Source organism: Notamacropus eugenii, chromosome 6 (genome assembly GCF_028372415.1).
Source record: "Notamacropus eugenii isolate mMacEug1 chromosome 6, mMacEug1.pri_v2, whole genome shotgun sequence".
Classification (NCBI taxonomy): Eukaryota; Metazoa; Chordata; class Mammalia; order Diprotodontia; family Macropodidae; genus Notamacropus; species Notamacropus eugenii.
Genome location: NC_092877.1, coordinates 17,309,686 through 17,335,586, shown reverse-complemented (window position 1 = coordinate 17,335,586; position 25,901 = coordinate 17,309,686). Strand labels below are relative to the sequence as shown.

At 53.3% G+C, this 25,901-nt stretch overlaps 1 protein-coding gene across 4 annotated transcripts; it reads left to right on the top strand.

Moving 5' to 3' along the window:
* The first annotated feature begins 34 nt into the window (after positions 1-34).
* NAT10 (N-acetyltransferase 10) lies at positions 35-25,334 on the top strand. 4 transcript variants are annotated; one of them, XM_072619191.1, is made up of 28 exons: positions 35-162; positions 983-1,104; positions 2,348-2,439; positions 3,063-3,234; positions 5,186-5,308; positions 5,999-6,060; positions 7,384-7,498; positions 7,585-7,692; positions 8,711-8,844; positions 10,837-10,930; positions 11,359-11,457; positions 12,402-12,538; positions 12,742-12,866; positions 13,194-13,441; positions 13,604-13,720; positions 14,002-14,103; positions 14,544-14,618; positions 15,087-15,203; positions 16,792-16,925; positions 17,021-17,069; positions 17,803-17,899; positions 17,978-18,088; positions 18,843-19,015; positions 19,737-19,856; positions 20,042-20,140; positions 21,066-21,139; positions 23,192-23,275; positions 24,665-25,334. In XM_072619191.1, the coding sequence occupies exons 2-28, from the start codon at positions 997-999 to the stop codon at positions 24,774-24,776; spliced, it is 3,081 nt and encodes a 1,026-aa protein (XP_072475292.1). In that variant the 5' UTR covers positions 35-162; positions 983-996; the 3' UTR covers positions 24,777-25,334. The 4 variants fall into 4 exon arrangements, with proteins under 4 accessions (XP_072475292.1, XP_072475294.1, XP_072475291.1 ...); XM_072619193.1 differs by having other exon boundaries at positions 145-483; XM_072619190.1 differs by lacking the exon at positions 35-162 and adding an exon at positions 288-416.
* The last annotated feature ends 567 nt before the right edge of the window (positions 25,335-25,901 follow it).

Sequence of the window (25,901 nt, the reverse complement as noted above, 5' to 3'; positions counted from 1 at the left end):
GCGGCTTCCTCGGACGGGACCCCGGGGACGGCGAATGCAAAGGCCTGGAGGTGGGAGGAAATCCACCGTCCCTGTTTGAGCAGAGAGGAATACTGGGAAGGAAGGCTAAAAATCCCGGTGGTCTTCGAGCGCGAGACTGAGTCGGCGCAAAAAAAGGGAAAGGTAGGACGCCAGACCGGAGAAGGCTTTCGGGACACCGAGCTCTGCGGAGGAATTCTCGTGGGGCCCCGCCGATACTGGGGGGTGACGTCACTGGAGGGCGACGCGATCCTGGTAGGTCCCCGTCGGGGCCGCCCGAGCGCGCCTGCTCACGAGGACATAAGAGGCGTGGCCTGCGCGCCTTCGCTCTAGGCCGCCTCCGTGACCACCTCTGCCGAGGGCCCGGGGGCCTTCCTCGTGGCGCCTGCGCACGAGCGGTAAGCTCCACGTGCTTCCGGCTGGCCCACCCCAAGCGGCTTCTCGCAGGCTGTGCTCGCCCGGGAGGTAACGGGGTCGGGCGGAGTGCGGGGGGGACCGGAGCGTCCGTGGGCGTGTCCTCTAGGGGATCTGTCGGCCTTGGAGCCGTGACCCCCGCCCGCCTCGGCCTCCGCTCCTGTAAAGTAAGGGAGGACGGCGCGGCCTTGCTGTTCCAGCCCCTGCTCCTGTGAGCTAGCCTGTGATGCCACCCTGCCGCCCACCCCTGACCCCGGGCGCGTCCCAGCGATTGCGGGCGGGTGCTTCGTAACACCCCCACCCCAGCCCCCTTGGGCCCGGTGTTTCCAAGCCCCCCCTTGCCCTGCCTCAGTTTCCCCATCTGTAAGGGAGGCAGATGACAGACACTCCCGGGCTGTTGGGGTTTGTTTGGGGGGGTCTTTACTCCTTGCCATAAGCGCCCCCTTGTTTCCGAAGCTGCCCACCTTGGGTCGGTGCCAGGGCCGGGAGGTCCGGCCGGCCCTTGTGGGGGGCTGACTCAGTTTCCCCCGTGTGCCCGTTTCGTCCTCAGGGCCCTCCTTCGCCATGCAGAGGAAGAAGGTGGACAACCGCATCCGAGTCCTCATCGAGAACGGCGTGGCCCAGCGGCAGCGCTCGCTCTTCGTCCTGGTGGGCGACCGTGGGAAGGACCAGGTGAGCCCTGGCCGGGAGGACTGACCCCGGGAACCCCGGGGTCCTGGACAAGCCCTGTGGGTGACGGGCCGGGTGGGAGGATGGGGGGGCGACTGACCCCGGGAACCCCCCGGGGTCCTGGACAAGCCCTGTGTCTGACGGGCCAGGTGGGAGGATGGGGGGGGACTGACCCCGGGAACCCCGGGGTCCTGGACAAGCCCTGTGGGTGACGGGCCGGGTGGGAGGATGGGGGGGGGACTGACCCCGGGAACCCCGGGGTCCTGGACAAGCCCTGTGGGTGACGGGCCGGGTGGGAGGATGGGGGGGGGACTGACCCCGGGAACCCCGGGGTCCTGGACAAGCCCTGTGGGTGACGGGCCGGGTGGGAGGATGGGGGGGGGACTGTCCCCGGGAACCCCCCGGGGTCCTGGACAAGCCCTGTGTCTGACGGGCCAGGTGGGAGGATGGGGCTGGGGGGGGGCTGGCTTCTGATCCCTTCTCCGAGTGAGGACAGAATGCCTCAGTTCCCCTTGGCTCCCTAAGGCTGGAAGGGACCTTAGAGATCGTTGATCCCGGAGCCCTGGTTGTGTAGGTGACAGAACTGAGGCTGGCCAGGTTCTCCTCCCCTCCCAGCCTAGCCTCCAGCTCGGTGGCCCCTGTTTCAGTAGCTTTGGGCTCTCTTCAGGCTTCTGACTGAATCACTGTGTGCTGGGGGAAGCCTTCCCTCTGAAGAGGCATCACTCCACCATCTGTTAACGGCCTGCCTACTGTGTGCCAGGCACCGGGGAGGATCACCGTCCTTGCTCTCTGAGACATTCTGTGGGGAGATATAAATACAGACTAATGGGGGGGGGGAGCGGAATCAGACAAGGCTTCTGGGGAAAAGCCCTAAAAGAAGGTGAGGAGGGAGAACATTCCAGGCACGGGGACAGAGCAGGTGAATTTAGATGCCTTTACAACTGAAATCTTAATCTCCAGATTTCTCCTCTGCCTCCTGCGTTTCCGGAGGCTCACCGTTATACTCATTATCACTAACACACGTTCCTCTGTTTTGTCTTTATGTGGTGAGCTCCTTAGGGGCAGGAGTGGTCTTCTGTCTCTTTCTGTATCTGCCAAGCAGCGGTGCCTCACGGGTACTAGGTGCATAATGAAAGCTTGTCAGTTGATGGATGGTTGCTTCTTCAGGAGTTCCCTCCCCTCCCTGGCATAAATGGTCTCATTCCGTTTCCCATCCTGATCCTGTGCCGTCTCCTCCCTCTGGCAGGTGGTCATACTCCATCATATGTTGTCAAAAGCGGCTGTGAGGGCCCGGCCGTCTGTGTTGTGGTGTTATAAAAAGGAGCTAGGCTTCAGCAGGTGAGTTTGACCCCTTTTCTCTAATCCTTATAATATCTTCGTAGGCCCAGCGCCTCCGAGGTTGCCTGGTGCAGTCCCCCTCCCAATTTTCCAGGTTGCAGAAGTGGAGAATTCAAGGCTGCATGTGGCCTCTAGGTCCTCAAGTGTGGCCCTTTGTCTGAATCCACACTTCACTGAATAAATCCTCTTCCTAAAAGGATTTGTTCTGTAAAACCTGGACTCAATACAATAGCAGCATGCAAGGACCTAGAGGCCCCATGTGACCTTCAGGCTGCAGGTTTCCCACTCCTTCCAACCATTAGAAGAACAACAGTAGCTAGTGCTTATAGGGTGCTTCGCAAGTAGCATGCCTCATGTGAGCCTCACCAGAAGCCTCAGGAGATAGATGCTGTTATCATCCCCACTTTCCGTGGACAGAACTGAGGCAAGCTGTGCCCAGGTAACCCTGCCCACGGTTACAAGCATGGCAGGTGTCTGAGCTCAGATTCTGCTCAGTAGGTGGTGACCTGGGCAGATTGCACCCTCCCTTATGTAAAATGGGGGTGCCCACAGCCATTGAGAGCATCAGGTTGGGGGCTGTGCCACCTTCCGCACGCTCCATAGGTGCCGGCTTCTCTCTGCAGTCACCGCAAGAAGAGGATGAGGCAGTTACAAAAAAAGATAAAGAGCGGCACACTGAACGTCAAGCAGGATGACCCCTTCGAGCTCTTTGTCGCAGCCACCAACATCCGCTACTGCTACTACAACGAGACCCACAAGATCCTGGGCAACACTTTCGGCATGTGCGTCCTGCAGGTAACAGCCCAGCTGCGGTGCCTGAGGGGAGAGGGTTGCAGTCTGCCCTGTGCAGATGCTCTCAAAGGGTGCTTAGAGTGGCCTCTGTTTGCTAAGTGTTTATGTATACGTATGTATGTGCATATGGGGCAGCAAGATGGCACCGTAGTACATAGAGTGCTGGGCCTGGAGTTAGGAAGACCTTACTTCAAATCCAGCCTCAGGCACTTACTAACTGTGTGACCCTGGGCAAGTTGTTTAACCCTGTTTGCCTCAGTTTCCCCATCTGTAAAATGAACTGGAGAAGAAAATGGAAAACCACTTCAGCAGAGGTTTCTAAACTTATGTGGCTTAGCGCTCCCCTTTAAAAGAAAAATTACTCAATCCCCCCCTGGAAATCTACTTTCTTTAACCCTTTAACATTTTTTTGAAATTTGTCATTTAAAAAAAATAGAATTTTTTTTTTAATGACATCTTGAATTTAACAATGTATTGTAAATTTGTGTTTTTTTCCTTGCACGGAAATTTTGATGTTGCAGTATTGCCATATTCGTATTGCGTTGTAATTAAGTCATTACATGCACGCACATGTTCCTGCCAGTGCATGCCGGACTTCCTGACACCGTATGACTGTTGGCTTGTTGCCAACACTTGCCTGTTAAGACCTGTCAGTGAACTTGACCCCTGGTCCATTATAACTTGCATTCTGTGTGTTTATTTGAAAAATAACGTAATCACTGTGACCTTGAACTGTTACACGGCAGATGAAACATATAAGAACCCTATGCTTCCACTGCCCCCTTCTTTTTGTTCAATGCCCTGCAGTTGCACCAAAGTCTCCTGCCTTCCCGTGGGTGGTTCCTGTGCCCCCCAGAGGGCAGTGTCACCCACTTTGAGAACCTCTGCACTTGAGTATCTTTGCCAAGAATATCCCAGGTGGGATCCTGCCAGGTCAGACATGGTGAAAAGAGTGAACAGTGAGAAGTGTGCCTGCAGAGGAGAACATGGAGGCAGATCTGTCTGTGTAGGCATACGTCTATATGCACGTGTAATACGTGACATACATCTACATCGACGTAGATGTTTATAGAGAGCTAGCATTTGTAGAGTTCTGGAGGGTTTGCAGAGTGCTTTACAAATGTCTCACCTTATCTTCACAATGACACCGGAAGATAGGTGCTGTCATTATCCCCCATTTTACAGTTGCAGAAACTGAGACAAATTAAGTGACTTGCCTGGGGTCACATAGCCAGTAAGGGTCTGAGTCTGGATTTGAATTCATCTTCCTGATTCCAGGTCTGGCTTTCTATGTACTGAGCCCCCTAACTTGCAAATTTAATGTAATATTTTCCTCTCTACCTCCCTGGGAGGGTGGGGGGTTGGTTCCTTGCTGTGAAGAGAGGCCATTACTGACTTCATCCGCATGTGGAGGGGTGGTCTCTAGCGGTATGCCCCAGAGAGCATCACTGGCCCCAGCCGTTGGCAGCATCCTTGTGCATGTCCTGACTGAGGCTGAGCCACCTTTTGGGATGGCGAGGTCTCAAGCTGTAGCCTGAAATGAATAAGAGACTTTAATGGGGACTGCTGGTTGCTCCTCCTTCCCCCCTTTAAAACACGTTTATTGGTGGGGAAACCTCCTGTCTGTGCAGGTAGATCCAGTTCCATGTGCTGCTTTGCGTTCTGCTCCCTCCCTGTCCGGGGCACTGAGATGCCCCTGAGCTCCTCCAGGCTGTGCTGGCAGGGCTGAGCTGGGGTGGGTGCGCAGGCGCCCTGTGACAGGTGGACAGAACAGCTCATTGTCCCAGTTGTGGTCAGAGGGGAGCTCCATCCTTGGCTTCCTGCAGGGGGTGGAGCATGTCAGGGCTGCCCTGGGACACCCCTTGCTGAGGGTCTTCAGGCAGTGGGGCTGCACGGGGGATGTCTCGTCGGTGCTTTGGATGAGTAGTATTTGTGCGTCTGATCCTCCTCTTAGGACTTTGAAGCCCTGACGCCAAACCTGCTTGCACGGACGGTGGAAACAGTGGAAGGGGGCGGCATCATCGTGATCCTTCTGCGGACCATGAATTCCCTCAAGCAGCTGTACACCATGACCATGGTGAGCCTGTAGTGTTGGCGCAGGCCTTGTGGTCATTGCTCTGATGGGGGTGGGCCACCATGGTGGGCACACAGCTTGGTGAGGGGCAGGAGCATTCAGCTTGGGAGCAGGCTCTGCCCCTCGGGCCCAGTGGGGAAAGAGGATACATAGACAGATGATGAGAATATGTATCATTAATTGCATGCCCTGCCTGTGAGGGAGTAACCTAACACAAGCCCCAGCACAGGGGCTTACACAGGCAAAGGCATGCCATGGGAAGCCCAGGCTGTGTTGGGGAGGGATGGGATGAGAAGAGGTATACAGAGAGGATAACAATAGGAGAGGAGACTGGAAAGAAGGTGGAGGACCTTGAATGCCAAAGGCTAAGTATAATGTCTTGCTTTGGTAGGGAGCCACTGAGGGTGTTTGAGGAGAAGGGTGACATGATGCTGTTGTCCAGCTCTGCACAAGGGGCACAGATCGAGTGGTAGAGTTAGTCTATGGGATGGATGGAGGGAGGAGGAGAGGGGAGGGGAGGGGAGGGCTGCCCACCATGGCCCAAACCTGGGAGGCGGGGCTGCCCACCATCGTCCAGGCTGGAGGGAATAAGGACTGGTGGCAGTGAGAACACAGGGGAGGAGAGAAATCAGATCTACATGGCCCTGGAAGGGCCCTCCTTACCTGCTGACCAATGTCTCCTTGTCCTTCCAGGATGTGCATTCCCGCTACCGGACAGAGGCGCATCAGGACGTAGTAGGACGGTTTAATGAGAGGTGAGACTATGGGCCATGTTGCTCAGCAGATTCTTGGGGATGAAGGGTGTTTGGGGTCTTGAATCCATCCAGAGACTTTGACCTGGTTTGAGAAAAGGCATCGTGGAAATCCAAGATGATGATCCTTTAGGAAGATATTAACAGTGTTACCAGATTAATGGGGGCATTGTAGACAATGGAAGGGGTCTGGCTTGGGGAGTTGAGACCTGGACTTGTCTTGGCTTTTACTGAAGTAGGGAATGGTATGTCTGGATTCAAACCCAGGCCTTCTGAAAGCAAATTCACCTGTTTTCCCCCATTGTGTGGCAATTCCTCCCTATTAAGTACAAATGAATAAGGGAGGAGTTTGGGCCACAAAGTCGGAGGGGGAGTTTGAGCTGAGCCTTTGAAGTGAGCTAAGAATTCGAGGAGGCCACGGCCAAGGGAGGATGAACAGACAGCCTTTGTGTGCCAAGGAAGATGGGCGGTTCAAGGAGCTTCTCTCTGAGCTTTGGTGACCTTGACTTAACTTACTCTCTGGTCCCTCCAGCTCTCACAGTCTGTGACTTCCTTTAACTTCAGTCACCACTGAGCAGTTCCTTCCATTGGTGGCTTGGGTGAAAACACCCATGGGAACCTTGTTAGATATGCAGGCTGGATCACCAAGCCTTGGTCCTGAAAGGCAAGGCTGCCGGGAGTCTCCCATGAGGCGAATTGTAAGCATCAAAATGTGGAAATCAGAGATGTTGACATTGTAGGCTGGCAGGAGGATCTGAGTTGGAGTTCCACCCTGACATCCAAAGCCTGTGTGTGACTGTGGGCAGGTCCCTAGACCCCTTGGTGCCCTAGGCAGCTCAGCGCTCTGTGGTCCCAGGATGTCTGACAGGGGTTAAAGTGACTAGAGCTGGTACATGATTTCATCTGATCCTCTGAATAACCTTGTGTAGTAACAGCTAAGGGCTACAGTGGACAAAGGGCTCTAAGTCAGGGAGACTGAAGTGCGAATCCTTCAGACATGAAGTAGCTGTATGACCCTGGGCAAGTCACTTTACCTCTGCCTGCCTCTGTTTCCTCATCTGTAAAGTGGGGATGATAATGGCCTTTATCTCCTAGGGTTGTGAGGATTGAGTGAGATAATGTTGGTAAAGCACTTCACAAACCTTAGAGCCTTCTAGAAAGGCTATGTACTGCTTTCCTGAGGCAGACAGAGGGGAGATAAGTTGTCTGGTCAGTGGCAGAACCAGGTGTGGGGCCAGACCAGTTCCAGTGTCCCTACAGAACTTGGCTCCCTCTGTGTTTGGAAGGACGTAGAGGGGAGGGGCTGAGCTGCTTCCTTTCTCCCAGGTTCATACTTTCGTTGGCTTCGTGTAAGAACTGCATCGTCATCGATGACCAGCTCAACATCCTGCCCATCTCCAGCCACATAGCCAACATTCAGGCCCTGCCTCCCAAGACACAGGTGAGCACTGGGGCGGGTGGAGCGGCGGCATACGTCATCAGTGGTCATCTTGGAGGTCATCGGCCTCTCTCCCCTCTCCCCAACAGGATGATGACCTTTCCCCTTCAGACCTGGAGTTGAGAGAGCTCAAGGAAAGCCTGCAGGACACCCAGCCTGTGGGTGTGTTGGTGGACTGCTGCAAGACGCTGGACCAGGTGAGTGAGTCCCCACAGTAGCTTCCTTTCCATAGCACCATCTTCTGGTATTCTTCTCATTAACATGGCTGCCCTCTTGGGTTTACCCGATGTCTCCTCCATGTGCCTTGACATCTCCAGCGTTCAGAGGTTTTCAAAGTGCCTTCCTGCCCTGTTTATCTGGGCCTCCCAACAATGCCTGAAAGACGACAGCCCAGTTCACTAACACTCTCATTGGACAGGTAAAGAAACAGGCCTGGAAGGGTTCTCTAATGTGGCCACAGTCACACAGCTGATGAGATTCAGAGGCAGGATTTTTCACCCAGGTCTGTGATACAGCAGAGTCAGGCCTGGGTCCTGGTGGAGGCGTGGCCATGAATAAGCCTGTGGGTATGCGCTGGGTACCTGGGGATGTGTGACTCAGAGGAGTCCCCAGAGGACCTGGGGTGCCCTGTAACTGCCACATTCTATCCTTCCCGGGAGCTGTCCTTTGGACCTGGGTTCCAGAAGACCTGAGTTCATATCCAGCCTTGGGTACCTGTTAGTTGTGTGTCCCTGGGCAAGTCACTTGACTTCAGCCTGCCTCAGTTTCTTCATCTGTAAAATGGGGACAGTAACAGCACCTGCCAACCAGCGTTGTTTGTAAAGCATTTTGCCGTGTTCTAGCACTGCATAAATGCATGCTGCCATCACCATCGTAGTGAGAACGGAAGCCCCCCAGGAGCTAGTTCCGTCTTTTTCCTCTATACATCCCCAGTGCTCAGCACAGGACCTGGCACGCAGTAGCTGTGTTACCCGTTTATGGACCGATTGACGATCATTGTTACTGTTGACAGCCTATCTTGCCTTTGAGCCCTGTTGAAGGCACGTTCCCCAGGCTCGGCCATTTGCTCTTTCTGTTCTTGGCTTTTCCTCTCCTGGGGAGGGCAAGAGAGGTACCCAGCCCCTACCTCCACACCGAGGAGATGGGCTCTTCTCCCTCCTCTTGCCCCAGTCCTTGGGTTCTCTGCTCACCCACTGACTGCTCTCCTGTTTGTAGGCCAAGGCTGTCCTGAAGTTCATCGAGGGCATCTCAGAGAAGACCTTGAGGAGCACGGTGGCGCTCACGGCTGCCCGAGGGCGGGGAAAGTCGGCTGCCCTGGGCTTGGCCATTGCTGGTGCAGTGGCTTTTGGGTGAGTGGAAAGAATGACTGCTGGGGAAGGCGGGAGGGGGGGGGGGGCGTGCTGTGGGGCCTCTTGTGACTCTGTTCATTCATCTGTGAAATGGGGCCAGTGGTGCTCGTGAGCGTGAGCACTCATGATGGAGGAAGCTAGGAGAGACCTGAGCCAGGAATGCCCTGCTGGCATCTAGGGCATCTAAGTCCTCACCCCTTCCCAGGCTTCAGGCAGGTGGGTAAGACTTAGGTGGATGCTCTGCTCCTGGCATGCTGGGCACAAAGCCCGGTCTCTGAAGGCAGAGGATGTGAGGCCTGCCTTTTGCACTGCCCTGTGTCGACCTTGGGGCAGTCTGTTGACTTGTTTGGGTCTCGGTTGCTTTATTTATAAAATGGGAAGTTGGACAAGGTGGTTTCTGAGTGCCTTCCTCTCCTGAGAGGTACGATTCCCAGGTTCTCCTTTTATCATCTGTTTTCACCTGAGTCTCAGGTTTTTCACATAGCTATGAGGGGCAGGGCTAAGATGGTGACTCCCCTCATTATTTCCATGATAGGCTTTATTGTTTTTTTTAAGATTGCTGCCCTTCCTTATTCAAAGGAAATACAGCCAAAGAAAACCAAATCATCTCGTTGCTGACGTCTCACAGCATGTGCCTTGTTCAGCACCTGTGGCCCCGAATTCTTCACATTTGACTATTCCTTAGGGAATTAACATTCCCTCCTGTTCCTAGGCCTCTGTTTCTCATCCCCCACTTGACCAGCGCTGACCATGGGAGGGTGAGCGGGGCAGGCCCTTTCTGAGGGCACCTTGTCCTTCTGGCCTCTTGTGAGGAGACTGACCCTGTGCCTCTGGCCTCAGGCCCCAGCTCTGGCTGTAGGTCTCACGGTCCCAGACTCAGCATAGCTATGACAGTGGGGGGACCAGGCATGGTCAGAGATGTGAGGATAGAGGAGCTCTGCTCTGCAGACCTGGACAGCATGTATTGGGGAGGTTCTTTGTCATCTCTCCAGAGGGGACTACACTCGAGAAATACCAGGAAATCACAAGGTTGCTGTCTTAACCCCTGCTGAGCCTCAGCTCCCTTTCTCTCTCCACATTTAAAGCAATGAGGCTGAGTCAGAGGGACGCTGATGATCACTTAGCTCAAATTCCCAGCAACCCCCTCATCTTTCATGTCCTTGGGTCTCTGCTCAAGCGCCCCACCTGTGTCTGCCCTGCTGTCCCCTTCCTCCTCTCCTGCTAGGACTTGGTCAGACCCCAACCCCCCCCCCACCCTCCAGAGGAGGCATTTTCTGATCTTTCTGGGCACTGGTGCCTCGTGCCCTGTGTGTCTGTTTACTTGTGGGTATGCGTCGTTTCCCCAGAAGATGGCTGAGGACAGGGTCTGTTTTATCTCTGTTCGGTCCCCCATTGTACAGATGAGTTCATGGAGGTCCTGTTTGAGCTAAAATGACGTCCATATTTATACAGCTACTGAGTATCTGAGGTAGGCCAGGAGTTCCTGGCTAAGCCTAGTGCTCCAGCCCCCTGGGTGGGGTACACCTGTGGGTTCCACTAGTGCCGAGTGCACTTTGGTCAGCACTTGGTCACTGCTGGACTGATTGTTCCCTTTCCTGTTGCAGATTGAAAGCCCCTTCTCTCTCATCCCTAAAGGTTTTCTGACTGAGGCTGGATGACCATGTGTCATCATGGCTGTAGTAGTTGGGGGTCATGGTCAGCTGGAGGTTGGACGAAGCGGCCGTTCCGGTCCCTTCCTGTTACATGAATGTGTGACTGTCCCAGGTCTCAGCTCCCTTCTCTGTACGATGGGGACAGTTCTTCCACTACCTCCGCCGTGAGGCTGTGGGTGAGGATCTGGGGGCAGGATGCGTCCAGGCCTGTCCTTCAGCCACTCCTGGGTCTCTCGCTGCCCCCTCCCCTTCAGCCTCCCAGCGATACCTGTTAGGGGAACACTTGTCTCCCCTTCTGTGGAAGGTCAGTGTGAGAAGCAGCCTTTCCTTTTGTCTTCAGGTACTCCAACATCTTTGTCACGTCCCCCAGCCCAGACAACCTGCACACCTTGTTTGAGTTCATTTTTAAAGGCTTTGATGCCCTTCAGTACCAGGTGAGTGACCCAGGGAGGGTGTGGGCACAAAGGCCCACCTTTGCCTTTGATTTCAGAGGCAGAGCTATGGGCCTGGAGCTCTGGGTGAAGCATGCCCTTTGTGATGCAAACCAGTGCCTGTAACGCTATAAAGCTGGCAGTCTCACTTGACTCTCACAAACAACCCTGGACAGTAGGTGCTAGTATGATCCCCATTTTACAGAGGAGGAAGCTGAGGCAGGCAGCTGTGAAATGACTGGTCCAGGGTGTTGCAGCTAGGAGGTCTCAGAGATGAGGCTTGAACCCAGGTCTTTGTGACTTGAAAGCTGGCTGTTTGGCCATGGGGAGAGTATTCGAGAGCAGGGCTGACCTTTGTCTCTGTTTGCTGTGGATGTTGCTCGCCTACCATCCATCTGTTGCCTTCACTCTCCCTCTGACTTGCATTTCAGGAGCACTTAGACTATGAGATCATCCAGTCGCTGAATCCAGAGTTTAACAAGGCAGTGATCCGGGTGAATGTGTTCCGTGAGCACCGGCAGACCATCCAGGTAACGCTCTGGTTGGTTCTGACCCCGCACAGCTTCCCTGATGCCACTCCTGTGGCATCTCCTAGCATCAGATGCTGCCTGAGTAACTGAGCACATGTCAGAGAGCATTGTTTTACGATAAACCTCTCCAGATTTTTGGCCTCCTCCAAGGGAAAATGTTTACATTTAACAAGCATGCCTTAGTCATCTTGAAAAGTTGTGGTCTTATCCCACTTTTCAATTAAATCAGTGGGGCTGAGAGATCCTAACCGGCTTCAGGTAAATAGGCCCTTTGTTCCTCTGTTGGACTGACATCAGGGTGTGCTGGCCTGTCTGTCACTGGGTCAGTAACGTCACCTGGAAAGCCTTTGAAAAACATGCATTTCCAACAAATACTCCCTTCTTTTCCATTTTAAACAACTCTTTCCCAAAAGCCCTATAAATCCTGAGGAGCTCCCGTTGTCTGGCCAGGGAAGAGGCCCCTTGTGGCTGAGCGCTTTTGGGCCGGATGGAGGCCTGGCCTGGCGGCCTGGGTGTTGTCCTTGAGTCGTGAGCTGCCGTGAGGCTGTCAGCAGTGTGCTTGTGCAGACCAGAGAGGAGTCTGGCCTTGTCCTTTCTCTTTTCTCTTCAGACTGATGGCAAAAACATCCTTTTGTGGAGTAGTATTTTTTCTTGCTTTGCTCATCTGGAATTTATGTAGTGAGGAGAGTAGCTTCTTTCTTGTCTATGACTGTGGAAAAGAAAAGAAATGCCGAAACTTGCTGTCCTTCTGAATAGGGTTCGGACCTGGATCAGTGATTTTCATAGGGTGGGCAGACTCCCCCAGGTCCCATGGCTGCAGAGAAGGAAATAAACATCGGAGTGAGGTGGCCGAGGAGAAAGGAGGGAGGAGCAGTGGTACAGGCTGCCCCCTAGCACCTTCCGTGCTTCCCGGGGTCCCACCTCCTCCTCTGTCCCCTCCTCAGTATATCCACCCTGGAGACGCAGTGAAGCTAGGTCAGGCCGAGCTTGTTGTCATTGATGAGGCTGCTGCCATCCCTCTGCCCTTGGTGAAAAACCTGCTTGGACCCTACCTCGTGTTCATGGCTTCCACCATCAATGGGTAGGAGTGGGGGGAAGGGGGGGCCATTTGGGGGCAAGGGCAGGCAGGCTACCACCCCTGGGGCTGGGGTTGGGTGGGCCCAAGGGTGGATGGACCCCAGGTGGTTCATCCACACTGTGTCTTAAGGTTAAATAGTGAAACCAAAGGTTCTCAGGCATAGGCAAGGGCATCTCTTTCAGCTGTTTCTGCTGTCTTTGATCTAGATATGAGGGAACTGGCCGCTCATTGTCCCTCAAGCTGATTCAGCAGCTGCGGCAGCAGAGTGCACAGAGCCAGCTGAGCACCACAGCGGAGAACAAGGCCACCACCACCGCCCGGCTGGCCTCAGGTACTGCCCCAAAGGAGTGGAGCGGACGTCAGAGGGACACCTGTCTTCTGATGTCACTGGGTCCCAGCCTGGGAACCAGGCCAGCACGGGAGGAGGAGCAACACCTGGGACATGGGGGCCTTGGCAGCTGGGGTGGCATGGAGGTGCCGTGACACGGAATGGCCACGAAGCTGGCAGGTGCCAAACTGTCCTGGATTCCAGAAGCCCCTGAGCGCGGTTCCTATACCCAGTCACTGCAGGACGGGGAGGGAGTCACTCCGGACAAAACAGCACAGGGGGCCTGTCTCAGGGGTCCTTTTAACTCTTACTTTTCCTCCCTGGGGGCAGCTCGAACACTGCACGAAGTTTCCCTTCAGGAATCAATCCGCTATGCCCCTGGAGACCCCGTCGAGAAGTGGCTGAATGGCCTGCTGTGTCTCGACTGCCTCAACATCACCCGGATAGTCTCAGGTTGCCCTCTCCCCGAGGCCTGTGAACTCTACTATGTGAACCGGGACACCCTCTTCTGTTACCACAAGGCCTCCGAAGCCTTCCTCCAGAGGCTGATGGCGCTCTACGTGGCTTCTCACTACAAGGTGACATCTGACACTAACCTAAACCATCAGAGGCCCCCATTCAGCAGCCTTGGCTCTGGGGTTCAGATCCTCTCTGCCTGCCTCCCTGAGCTGCACCTGCAGTGCCCCACTAGCTGAGAAGGGATTCTCATGAGTATGTCTGACCCTCCTCTTCCCCCCCAGAATTCTCCCAATGACCTTCAGATGCTCTCTGATGCCCCAGCTCACCATCTCTTCTGTCTCCTGCCACCTGTCCCTCCTACCCAGAATTCCTTGCCAGAAGTACTTGCTGTGGTCCAGGTATAAAAGGCCCAACCATGGTTTGGGAGTCACTTGCTTTTCTTGTATGGAGGTGAACTGAGGACCTTGCAGGATCCTGGGAACTCCAGAGAGCCTGTGGCTGGTGGGGGGCTCTCTGATCCAAGAGGAGAGTCTTCAGTATCCAGCCTGATGCTTTCCCAGAAGTGGCCGAGGGCATGGGCACTGGGGAAGTACTCTAGCCTGGGTTTGAGGCCTTGCAGTGTGACCCATCTCCCCCGGTGTGGCTTTGTGACTCTCTTCCCCCATCCCTGCCCGGTTAGGTCTGCCTCGAGGGGGAGATCTCTCGTCAGTCCATCCTGAACAGCTTGTCTCGAGGGAAGAAGGCATATGGAGATCTGATTCCCTGGACCGTCTCTGAGCAGGTGACGTGTTTTTTGTTGTGTTTTTTGCTTAGTACTGAGCAGTTACATCTTTGGGTGTAGTTAGCAGCAGAGAAAAGCTTTTTAGTTCAGTTTTAAAAACCCACAAAGTTGTATTGATGTTTGTTTTTTTATATCACTGTCCCCAATGACTCGAAGCCCTCTCCCACTTTGGGAGAATTCTCCCTTTCAGCAGATAAGCTTGGTCCAAGAAAATAAATCATCACACTGACCGCTGGCTAAAAATGCATGCCTCCCTCTGCCCCTGTAGTCCACCACCTCTGCCAAAAAGATGCTTCAAGCCTCTGGTCATAGTTGCTCACTTGCATTTTTCAAGAGTTCTGAAGGAGCACTGGAATGCTGCTAGGTTGTTGTAGTCATGGTGTAAGCTTTCCCCTTGGTTCCACCTATTTCTGAGTTGCTGTCTTATGTCCCCCACACAGTTCCAAGACCCTGACTTTGGCAGCCTCTCCGGTGGAAGGATCGTCCGCATTGCCGTGCACCCAGATTACCAGGGGGTAATGCATGCATGGATCCTCTTGGGCTGTCACTATGGGGCTGTGACCCCGGGAGTCCTAGTAGTGAGAAAGGCCAGGTCACCCTTACCACTGATGCCCCCTTGTCAGTCCCTCTAGGGTGCACACTCAACTTAGGTAAGTGAGTGCTCTGTACCAGACTCGACTCCAGTGCGCATCTTGTGTCCCTAGGAGATTCCCGCTGTTGAGTCACCCACCGCTGTGACCTCAGGCTAATGGGGCCTTGTCTTGGGCATCTCAGGACAGGGAACAAGACACAAACTGAGACTGCTGGTCCTTGAGTTGCCTTTAGCCTGGTCTCAAGACTAGCAGTCTTGAGTGGTGTGTTGTGACCCTGGGGAGGAATTTCCCAAATGCCAGCCAAGAGGAGGACTTTTGGCCTGTGGTAGGATGGGATGGAGTCCTGCAGGCACTGTCTCACACTCTTGTTTGTGCTTCTTTGCTGTAAAGATGGGCTATGGTAGCCGGGCCCTGCAGCTGCTTCAGATGTACTATGAGGGCCAATTCCCCTGTTTGGAGGAGAAAGTCGTCCAGAAATCACAGGAAATTAACACCGTGAACAGTGAGGTGAGCGACGATGGCCGGGGCTGCTCCTGGAGAGGCTCATTTAGTGAGATTCCATGGGACCGTGATCAATCAGCTCTCATCATCACTTTTGTTAATATTCAGTTAGATCAGTGCGCCTCTGTCGGTAATCCTGACGTGGTCATACCTTACTTTGGTGAGGCCTGTTAGAGGAACCCCACACTCAATGAATTCTTGAGTCCATGCCCATCTACATGCACTTAAGGTTGTGCGTCCACATTGGGTAAACACCACCAAGCTCGTGTTCACGTGTCCTCCCCCCTCCCTTACCCAGGAGGCCTCCCTTAAAGTTGAGATTTTTTTTTTCAGAGAAGTTTTTATAAAAATTCAGAAAACTTCGCAAACCCTGACCATGACTGCCAGCATATGCAACAGCCCACAGCTGTAGTCTCTTCCTCTGTGCTGGAGGAGATGGCCAGAGCCTTCATTTTCCTGGCTGCGTGTGGTCATCCTAAGTGCAGAAGGTCGGGGCTTTCTGTTCTTCTCATTGGCTCTGTAGACATCATGTATGTAGAGAGATATACCACCTGTCTACACACACATCTGTGTGTGTGTACACGTGTGTACATACATGTGTCTTTGCACATATGGTTTACCTGGTGCTCTTCTGCATCACTTCATCCAGACATTCCCATGCTTCTTGAAGGTCTCCATGTTCCTTGGGTCCTACAGGGCACTCTCTCTGTGGTGTAGTGCCTTATTTAGCCATCCCCACTCTGGGCATCTACTTGGCTTCCAATTCCCCCTCCCCCAAATATAACCAAACCAGCTACAGCAGGCCCCCCTTTCACATGTTTGCCCTGGAGGGGCTCTTTTAGAGCTGGGAGGGACGTTGGGGGGTGCGGGGGTCATCTTGTTAGCCCTTCATCCTTGAAAGGCTGAAGCTGTGGCCAGAGAGTTGGCATAGGAGGGACTAGCTCAGGGTCGTTTAGGCCCAGCTGAGATAGGTCTGATTCCAGAGCTATTTAAGAAAAAAAAAATTAATAGATTTTATTTCAGCTCAAGATGCTTCCCAGCAGACATTCGCAGGTCTTTCTCTCCCCAGTACACACATACATACTTGAATATGATTGCCCAGCAGTGTAGTGGTAACTGGTGAGAAGGGACCCCAGAGGGCATCCGATAGTCTGTTCCCTAAAGACGAGGAGAACTTAAGACTTGTTCAAGGTCAGACAGATAGGAAGAGGCAGTGGCAGGTTTTGAACCCCGGCCCTCTGATGCCAGGGCTGCTCCTCCTTCTCTCTCACACCTTCTTTGGGTATACATATATTATTATTCCCAATTTATAGATGATACTGAGGATCTGAAACTAGTGTCAGCTGCCCAGCATCCCACAGCTCATACGTGGTGGCCAAGATGCTGCCTGACACAGCCCAGTATCTGGCATGTAGTAGGTGCTACATGGTGCTTGGCTGCCTTAAACCTGCTCTGTCCCTGGAAGGGCCACATGCTCTTCCCAGAAGCAGTGCCCCACCAGCCCCCACCAGGGTAGACTAAATGGTCACTGAGTCATAGTCCGAACCTGCAGGGAGAAGTGAGCGACTCCCCCTCTTCCTGACTTCTCCCTTAGGCTGTCAGCTTGTTGGAAGAGGCTGTGACTCCCCGGAAGGACCTGCCCCCATTGCTCCTTAAGCTGAGTGAGAGGCCTGCAGAAAGCCTGGATTACTTAGGTGTCTCCTACGGCTTGACACCGAAATTGCTGAAGTAGGTCACCTGCCCCATGTGGCTCTGGGAGCTGTCCTGGGATCCTCCCAGCTTGGCTGCTCAGCACAAATGTACGATGTCTGTTGTTCCCTCAGGTTCTGGAAACGTGCTGGATTTGTTCCTGTGTATTTGAGACAGACACCGGTGAGTGTGAGAGAGAGAGGGTAGGGGGTGTGTGTGTGTGTATGTGTGTGTGTGTGTCTGTGTCTGTCTGTGTGTCTGTGTGTGTCTGTGTGTCTGTGTCTGTGTGTGCGCACTCATGCACACACGAGTGCTCCATTGTCCCATGAGGGAAGTTTGGCATCCTATGAAGGAGTGATGCCTTTAATACTGGTATTTATAGCTCCCTAGGGCAGGGACAGTCTGGCCAGAGTGAGCCTCAAGAACCCTAGAATCACAGTGAATGCGGTGAGGGGGTGGCCCCTGAGGACTTGGACCCCCTCCATGCCCAGCACTACCTGGAAGGGACACCCAGCATCTTTACACCTGGATCCTTCTACTTGGCCTCACGTGACAGGCTATGGCTTTGAAAGGGCTACCTGTCCTGCTGATTCCCAGGAGGCCATTTGCTGGGGGCCTTTGCCTCTTCCTGAGGGGCGGCTTGGTACGGAGGCAGGGGACAGTGACAACTTCTCGCCCTGGAGCCTGAGTCTCACTCCACTGTGTGTTTGTGGTGCTTGGGCATGTGTTAATGATGTTAACATGTTACTGGTGGCGTTCCTAGTCACTCATTCATTCTCTGGCCTAAAGGAGAAAGACCATCAGAAAGGTAGCGAGAGCCCTTGTCCTGAGGGCCTTGGAGTTGTCCCTGTGTGGGGCCGAAGCTCAGTGCCTCCGCCAAGGACCGTGGGCTCACGCTTGGGGGTCTGTTTCTCAGAATGACCTGACGGGTGAGCACTCCTGTATCATGCTGAAGACCCTGAGTGAAGAGGAAGATTCGGAGCAGGAGCCCTGGCTCCCAGCCTTTTGGAAAGGTATGGACTCAGGGGGCTCGTGGGAGGCCGGGGCTGCTGAGCCCCCAGGGCACCGACTCACCCTGCTCTGTGCCCCAGATTTCCGGAGGCGCTTCCTGTCCTTGCTGGCCTACCAGTTCAGTGCTTTCTCACCTGCCCTGGCTCTGAACATCTTACAGAATAAAAACATTGGGGAGAAGTCCCAGGCAGGTGAGTGAGTGCTCGGGTTTGAGGGGGGACAGGTTGTAACAATGGAAAGCAGAGGAGGCAGAGGAGAGAGCCCTGGTCAGGTCGGGGTGGAGGGGCTGGACACCCAGCTTCTGTCACCTTCCACTCACCCCTGCTAGCTGCCAGTGATAGAGAAGAGTTAAAGCTTTAAAGTTTGCAAAGCTCTCTGCCCATAATCTCTCCTTCAAGCCTCAAACACCCTTGTGAGGTGGGTGGTATTCCCATTTTACAAAAGAGGAAACAGCCTGAGGGAAGTTCAGTGCCTTGCCCAGGGCTGCAGTGAGTGTCCGAGGCAGGGTCTGACTCCCAAGTTCAGTGCTCTGTCCACATGCCTTTTTAACTACTCGCTTTCCTCATTTGTCATGTGGAGAATAACAGTACCTGGTCCTTTGACCTCACTGAGGAGCTCATGTGCATGGATGTATGTTAAAAGGATATGTTGGAATGGGAAGGATTCCCAGGGTTCCCTTCTGGTTTCAAGATGGTGCCCTGCTGCTGGCAACTGTGGTCTATTCAAGTTAATCTTGTCCCAGGAATCTGGGCAGGGGGACATGAGGCCCCTCCAGAAGGAATGGTGAAGGGAAGTCTGGGAAATTAATCTTTTCCTTTAAAAGAAAACAAAGTCACCTGATACTGACTCAGGAAGAGTGAAGGTGACAGAGAGAGGGTTGGTGGGGGCGGGTTTGACCTCAACTGAGGGCGAGAACAAAGCCCACCTTGGGCTCTGTGTTCCCAGAACTGAGCCGAGCAGAGCTGGAGGTCGCCTTTCTTTCCTATGACCTGAAGAGACTGGAGATGTATTCCCGGAACATGGTGGATTATCACCTGATCATGGACTTGATCCCAGCCATCTCCAGGATGCACTTCCTGAATCAGCTAGGGCAGCTGTCCCTGTCAGCCGCACAGTCGGTATGTCCAGCGTCCCTGGCCCTGGCTTTGGGGCAGATCCATTGGGCCACGTGGCTTGTCCCAAGTCCTCTTCATCCTCTTTGAGCCTCGTGACTTCCTCTGAGGCCAATGGACTTAGCAGCAGCTTAGCTGACCATCGGTCAGTAGTGGTTATTAAGCACCTACTATGTGCTAGGCATTTCTAGAGATACAGTGAAAGACTAAAGACAGACCCTGCCCTCGGGGAGCCCATAGTCTAACAGAGGAGACAGCATGCAAACCATCACATCCAAGCAGGACATAGATAGGATTAATGAAAGGGAGTTGTCTGTGGCTCTGTCACCCTGGGATATTATAAATGAATGTGAGTACCCTGGGATCCTGTAGAGAAGTTGGGAGGAGCAGTAGGGTCTTCCCTCTGGCCTACCGGAGTCTTCCCGCCAAGGCTGGATGAGAGGATTCTGGAAGGTACAGGTAGCTTTGTAGTGGCATCTCGTCATCAAACTTTGAGATCTGGTGATCGTTTTCTTGGGCTGTAGGAATTAGTGATGCTTTTAGTAGTGGGCTGAAGGGAAAGAGTCCAGAAGCCTATAAATGGTGGTTGTGTCATTAGCAGTCATTGTCTGTATTCATCAGTGCCACATGAGAATGGGCACCAGCCAACTTAAATTAGATGGTTTGTGTCACCATGTTCGGGGCTGACTAGGCCAGGAGTGTGCTGTGACACCTTCTTGTCCCCCAGGCTCTTTTACTGGGGGTTGGCCTGCAGCACAAGACCATGGACCAGCTGGAAAAGGAGATTGAGCTGCCCTGCAGCCAGCTGATGGGGCTTTTCAACAGGATCATCCGCAAAGTGGTGCAGGTAACAGGCCTTTTCCTTCAAAGAGAAATCTGGGTCATCGCCTGCATCTCCCTCGACACCCCATCCTTTCCTTCTCCCACACAGTGTAATTCAATAGTGAAAGAGTCTGATGTAGGCAGTGTTCCATCCTAGGGGCCCCCCACCTCTGCTAGAGACACGAGCCAGTCCTCTGTTTCCTTCCTCAGTTGTTCAGCGTGATCCAGGAGAAGGCCATTGAGGAGCAGATGGGGGCAGCAAAAGATGTGGTCATGGAGCCCACCCTTAAATCCCTGAGTGAAGACCTGGTACGTCGGCTCATCTCCCCGGGAGCTTCTGTCCCTCAGGCTCTCTCTTAACTCCAGGGGCACCAGCCTTGTCTTTGAAGCCCTAGTCTCCCTCCTTAGATTTTCTGTCCTTCATCAGTAAATGCTAATTATTGCTACGGGAACATGTGTCTCTTGTCCAGAAACAAGTATTGCTCCAAAAAGACTTTCCTCTGTGTCAGCCGGGTGATGTGAGAAAGAAAGAGGGAAGGAGGAAGAAACGATGCACAGGCATTTATTTATGTTTACTCTGTGCCAGGCCCTGAGCTGGGTGCCGGGAATGCCAGGCGGTCCCTGCCCTAGAGGAGTGGGGGGGGGGGGGGGGGGGGGGTGACAGAACATTAAAGGTTGGGTTGAGGAGAGGCATGGCTTGAAATCAGGACCAGGGCCAGGAAAGGAATGGAGGCTGGGCGGCCTGGACCACTGCACAAGGTGGAGGCCTCAGGAGGACCCCAGTTCAAGTCCTGCTGTGTGTCCCTGGGCAAGTCAGTTACCTCTCTTGATCTCAGTTTTTCTCATCTACAAAATAGGGAATTCTGAGGAGTCCAAGACAATCCGTAACCTGTTTTACTGCCAGTGGGCAAATCATCTCTATTTATGTGTGATTCTTTTTCTGAGCCTTGTGTGAAAACCTGAGCTCTGTACTTCTTAAGAGCAGAGAGGGTTATTCTTTTGGTTAGGAGCTCCTTTGTCCCCCACCCCCAAACACAGATTTAGACTTGTGTGTTGGTGTGGAAATATTTCTCCCCTGAGGGAAAGGTAGCTGTCCCCTCAGTAGACTCTGGACAGATGTGCTTGTGTGGGATGGCAGGGGAGAAAGGAAATACTCTTTTCTCTCTTTGACTTGTTTTGTCATGGCTAAGTGTCAAGTTCTGACTTACTTCTGCTGTTGGTTTTACACATTCAGGATGAAGCTGCGAAAGAATTCCAGGAAAAACACCGGAAAGAAGTGGGGAAACTCAAGAACATGGACTTGTCACAGTAAGGGCCTGCTCCCAGCTTCCCAGAGCCCCTGCCGTGGCCTGGAACTCTGCACTCAGAGCCCTCTCCATAGAAGGAAAGCTGGGAATTCCACCAGTCTCTGTCTGTGTCTGTGTCTGTGTCTGTGTCTGTCTCTGTGAGACACACATGCACACACGCACACACGTGTACGTTTTAGCCTCTTTGGTTTTTCAGGAAGGGTTCTCTTACTCTGGGGTGATAGCTGCTGTTTTTAGGTTTTGAGGCCCAGTGTTTGGAGCATCTCTTAGACCAGAACTGACATTCTCCCTCCTCCAAATTTTAGCCCATACTTTTCAGGATGCTTCCTACTTTCCTGTTTCATCTCAGGAACCATTTATTAGCACCCATGTATGCTGGACGGGCACTGTGCTAGGGTCTGGGAGTTTAGGTGTGTCACTTCAGCAAGAGAATTTACAAAACTCCCAAAGTAAAAGGTCTCATGTAGTTGAGTACATTTGGCCCTGTGTATGTCAGCAGCTCTGGAGGGGATCAGTGTGATGAGCAAAAAGCCCCTGATGCTGTCTGCTTCATTCATCAGCCTCCTGGCCCTCTTTTTTGTTGCTGCATATTGCAGCCTGGGGGAAAGGGCTGGAACATCCTTAAATCTTGGAAAAAGTCTCACTGTCCTTGTGATATTGTCCAGGTCCACAGGAAGTCAGCCTGGGACCTCAGCAATCCCCTGAATCTCATCTGTCTTTGCCACTGGTCCATCAGTGCCTGCTTTCTGAGGGGAGGACGGGTGGTTTTCAGGCGCCCCTCAGCAGGTAGAGATGGGCCCAGATCCCCCCCAGCCTGCTTTCTGCTGTAGAATCAGGTGGCTTGGGGGCATCTTCCTTTTTTCTATTGAACTGACAGGTGGACCCCAGCCCAGTGAGGCTGTCCGCATCATTCTTTTCTCCTTAGCTGACTGTGATGATAGGACTCCCCCAGCCTCGCAGGCATGCCCCAGTTTTCACACCAACCTTCTCTAGGTGTGGTAACTGTCTCCCCCTTGGTGGGAGGGAAGCTCCAAGAGGAGTGATCATCTCTCCCTAGAGGTGACCTCGTCTAGCCTCCTGCCTTGGGCAGATGCAGGTAGGGAAGCTGAGGCCCACACAGTGGGCTCTTTCACCTCAGCCCACCTGGCTGTGGCCCCTCCCCACCCAAGTAGCCTAGTGCACTCACTGTGAGGAAATCTTTCCTTTTATCAAGACTCAATTGGTCTCTCCAGCTCCCTGTACTTGGAGGTGACTCTCTTGTCTTGGTCCCTTTCCTCCCTCCCATCCTCTCCCCTGAGTCATGGACTGGCGCCATGTTCCCAGGCCCCCCCACACGTCACGTTCACAATTCCAGGTTCTGTGGTGTTTGGGGTACTTTCAAGAACCCTGGGAGGTAGAAAGGGGATAAGTGTTCTCTGTTAGCACTGCTTTGGGGAGGAGGGAAGAAGATCTGCAGGAACTCAGATGATACAGCTTTTAAATATCTGGGACAAGATTCGTAGGTTCTTGGCTCCCAGACTGGAAGGATCAACCATCGCATTTTACAAATGGTTTACATTTGCCTTGGTTCCCCAGTGAATACAGAGGTGCGATTGGAACCCAGAGCTTTTCTGATCGCTGCTCCAGACGGAGCTCTGTTGTGAACATGGGATAAGAGTGGGGACTGGGATGCGCCTCAGATCGCAGTGGGCTATTCTGAGACACAGCCCCCAATTCAGTGACAGACTTGGAACAAGATGGGGGATTGAGGGGGCTGGGAGAGCCATCATAATGGTGTGTGGGAAGGGGATGGTGTGAGCTCAGGAACCGGGGAGGAAGGGGAGATGTCTGTTTGAGGTTTCCACAGGGGAAGTTAGTGAGGCTGCCAAAGGACAGCAGTTTGCAGTGATTCCAGCAGGACACCCCCAAGCTGGACCATGAGCTCTCCCCCTTCCCCTGACTGCATCATGGTCGCCTTGTTCCTCATCCTGCATGCCTGAAGCAGGCTTCACAGACTTTTTCAAAGGTGGCCCCTGCCTCCTGCTCCTCAGACTTTTTCCTGTGCTCTCTGCAGATACATAATCCGTGGTGATGATGAAGACTGGAACGAGGTCTTGAACAAAGCCGGACAGAACGCCTCCATTGTCAGCTTGAAAAGGTGAGACCTGGAGCCCCTGGAACTCAGGAATCACCCAGCTCCCTCCCTCTCTGTTTTCCACATGAGAAACCCGAGGTTCAACCTGGGGAAGCAACTTCCCAGGGAGAGTATGAGGATCAGCAAAGTCCTAGAGAACCTTGGGTTCAGCCCCCCAGGAGGTGTAAGAGATAGATTAGGGGGCTTTTATGTCTTCAGGGATTAAAATGGAGCCATTCTCGAGCCTCACCTGCCTGACACCTTACTCAGGGCCAGTTGGGCCCTCCTCTGTATCAGGAAGCTTCCAGCCTCTGAATTCCCCAGGGTTCAGGAAGCCTGATGAAGGAGGTGGGGGGGGGGGGTGCTTCTGAGAAAATGGCTTAAATCTGTTTTTAAGAATTTTTATCGGTGACTTTTGACACTGGTTGTCTCTCAGCCTCATAATTAATTTTTCAGTCCGGTTAACATTTACTAAATGACTGTCCTTTGCCCTCCCCCCCTCAAGTATGAGTGCATGCACACACACCCTGCTAGGTGTGCATGGGAACAGCTCTGGAAGACAGATGAAATTCCCTCCCCAAGGAGGTGACATTCGGCCTGGAAGGAGAGTGTGCACAAGGCTCCAGTGAAGGAGGGGAATCAGGGACTGTTCCTATAGGAGGTGGCATATGGCGAGTCTTGGAGGGAGCTGGGAATTCCGAGGGACATCGAGGAGGGGCGCGTGTGCCCTTTAGGCCAAAAATTAGTGCAAACACACTGGTCAGGGGAGGGATATCGAGTGTCAGAAACATTTGAGCAAACCCAGCTAACCACTTAACCAGGCCCACCAATGACTGCCACCTTCTGTGCCCATAACCCACCCCACCAAGAGAAGGGAAGGGGGTCAGGCAGCATGTCTTCTGAAGAACTGTGTGGTCATCACAGCCAGTCTTAGTTACCTGCCTTTTGGCGTTTGTGGTTTTGGAAAGGTTCGCAGTGTGTGTCATCCCTGTGCAAGTCACAGGGATTCTGGTTTTCACTTCATGGCCTGATATTGGGGGAGGGGGGGGGGGGGCGCGGCACCAAGAAAGAGCTCATAGGAGATTGTTTCAGGAGACCCCCTTGTCCCCACAGTAAGCGGGACTCCAGCTCCAGGAGAGTTTGGTCCTAACTGGTCCTAGTGGATTGTTCAGGTTCAGCCTGAGAAGCAGCAGCTGTCATGGTGGGGAGTGAGATGCTCAGATTCCCTCTTAACCCCTGTTGGGGTCTTTGCCACTCTGGTTTCCAGATTGGCTTCCAGGCTAAAACCCTAGGAGGAGCGTCTGAGGCAGAGAGGCCAAGACCCAGCCGTATCAGCCAGTGCGGGGTCTCCCTGGGGTTTTTGATGGGTGTGTGTCTCCACCCTTATCTCATCCTCCTCCTGCCTTTTTTCAGTGACAAGAAGAGAAAACCTGAAACTGAAAAGGATCCGAAACAGAACAAGAAGCTGAAGAAAGGCTGGGATATGAAGAGCAAAAAGGACAGCAAGCAGAAAAGGAGGAAGTGATGTGGGATGCCAGCTCGGTACTGGGAGACCCGGAGAGAGAGGCGGTGTGAGGACGGAGGGCAGAGCTTGAGCCCCTCCCGTCCACCCACCCACACCCCCTTCCATGTTTCTTCTCCATTTCCTTCCTGGCCCACTTTTGCAGACTTGTTCCCACGCACCCTGGAGAATCCGAGGGACTGAAGACTCATGCACAGGATACAACACAGGGACCTTCAGAAGCCAGCTGTAATGGGCACGAGGAATGAGGACTCAGGGCAGGGGATGCCAGGATAGGTGCCCACTCAGGTCTCAAAGCCAGATGCCTCAGGTCCGGGATTGCCTGCATCCTTTGGCAGTCCTGATCCCCTCCCATGTTTCAGGACTGGGAAGTCTGGAGCTGACAGTAGGCGGAATCGTGCTGGCTGCCATTTTGTTTTAGGTGGACTTGCACATTGATGCTGGAAGTTGCCACTCTTAGGCAGCCTGGGGGTGAGAGGGGAGTGAGGCTTTTTTTTTTAACACTTTCAATCCCAGAAGGACTATTTGCTGGTTGGGTATTAAATACCTTTGTGTATATGATCTGTTCCATGCCAGTTATTGTCTGATCTGTGAGTTGAAGAAGCGATGGTGAATACGGGCCAGGAGGAGAGAGCAGACACCTGCTGGCTGGGAGACTGCGGGTGCTCCCAGAGCCATAAGTTGTAGACGAGTTACTGAGGAGCCTTGGTGGAGAGAGGTTCACCACGTGGAGTTCCACTTATACTGATGAACTCATAGGGCCAGACCAACAAATGCTGAGAAAACGTGAGAATCCAGTCATTTGATCCTGTGTGGGATGGCTCAGGTCGCTGCATAAATCAGTTACTCAGAGGCCTCTCAAAGGGATGGCAGAAAAGAGATTTATTCGATTCTCGAGAAGCGGGGCTCACCTGTAGGAGTAGGAAAGCTGAAGACAGAAAAGGCAGTGATTTATATGGACCCCAATGCAAGTCCCTCCCCCCCCACTGACCATTATCCTCATTAGCTGAGAATATGGTCTTACATTCTAGACACGAAATCTAACCAATCCCTTTTGAAATGAAGACATTGAAGAATTAGGTAAACTTTATCCACTCATTGAGACCCTAATGTACTACACAGTTTTAT

What these genes read in the sequence shown, in the direction of transcription:
- NAT10 (XM_072619191.1), top strand. Translation starts at nt 997, where the DNA reads ATGCAGAGGAAGAAGGTGGACAACCGCATCCGAGTCCTCATCGAGAAC. An exon ending in GCTGCAAGACGCTGGACCAG is followed by an intron (nt 7,693 to 8,710) that starts GTGAGTGAGTCC and finishes TCCTGTTTGTAG; the next exon opens with GCCAAGGCTGTCCTGAAGTT. An exon ending in TTGACACCGAAATTGCTGAA is followed by an intron (nt 16,926 to 17,020) that starts GTAGGTCACCTG and finishes TTGTTCCCTCAG; the next exon opens with GTTCTGGAAACGTGCTGGAT.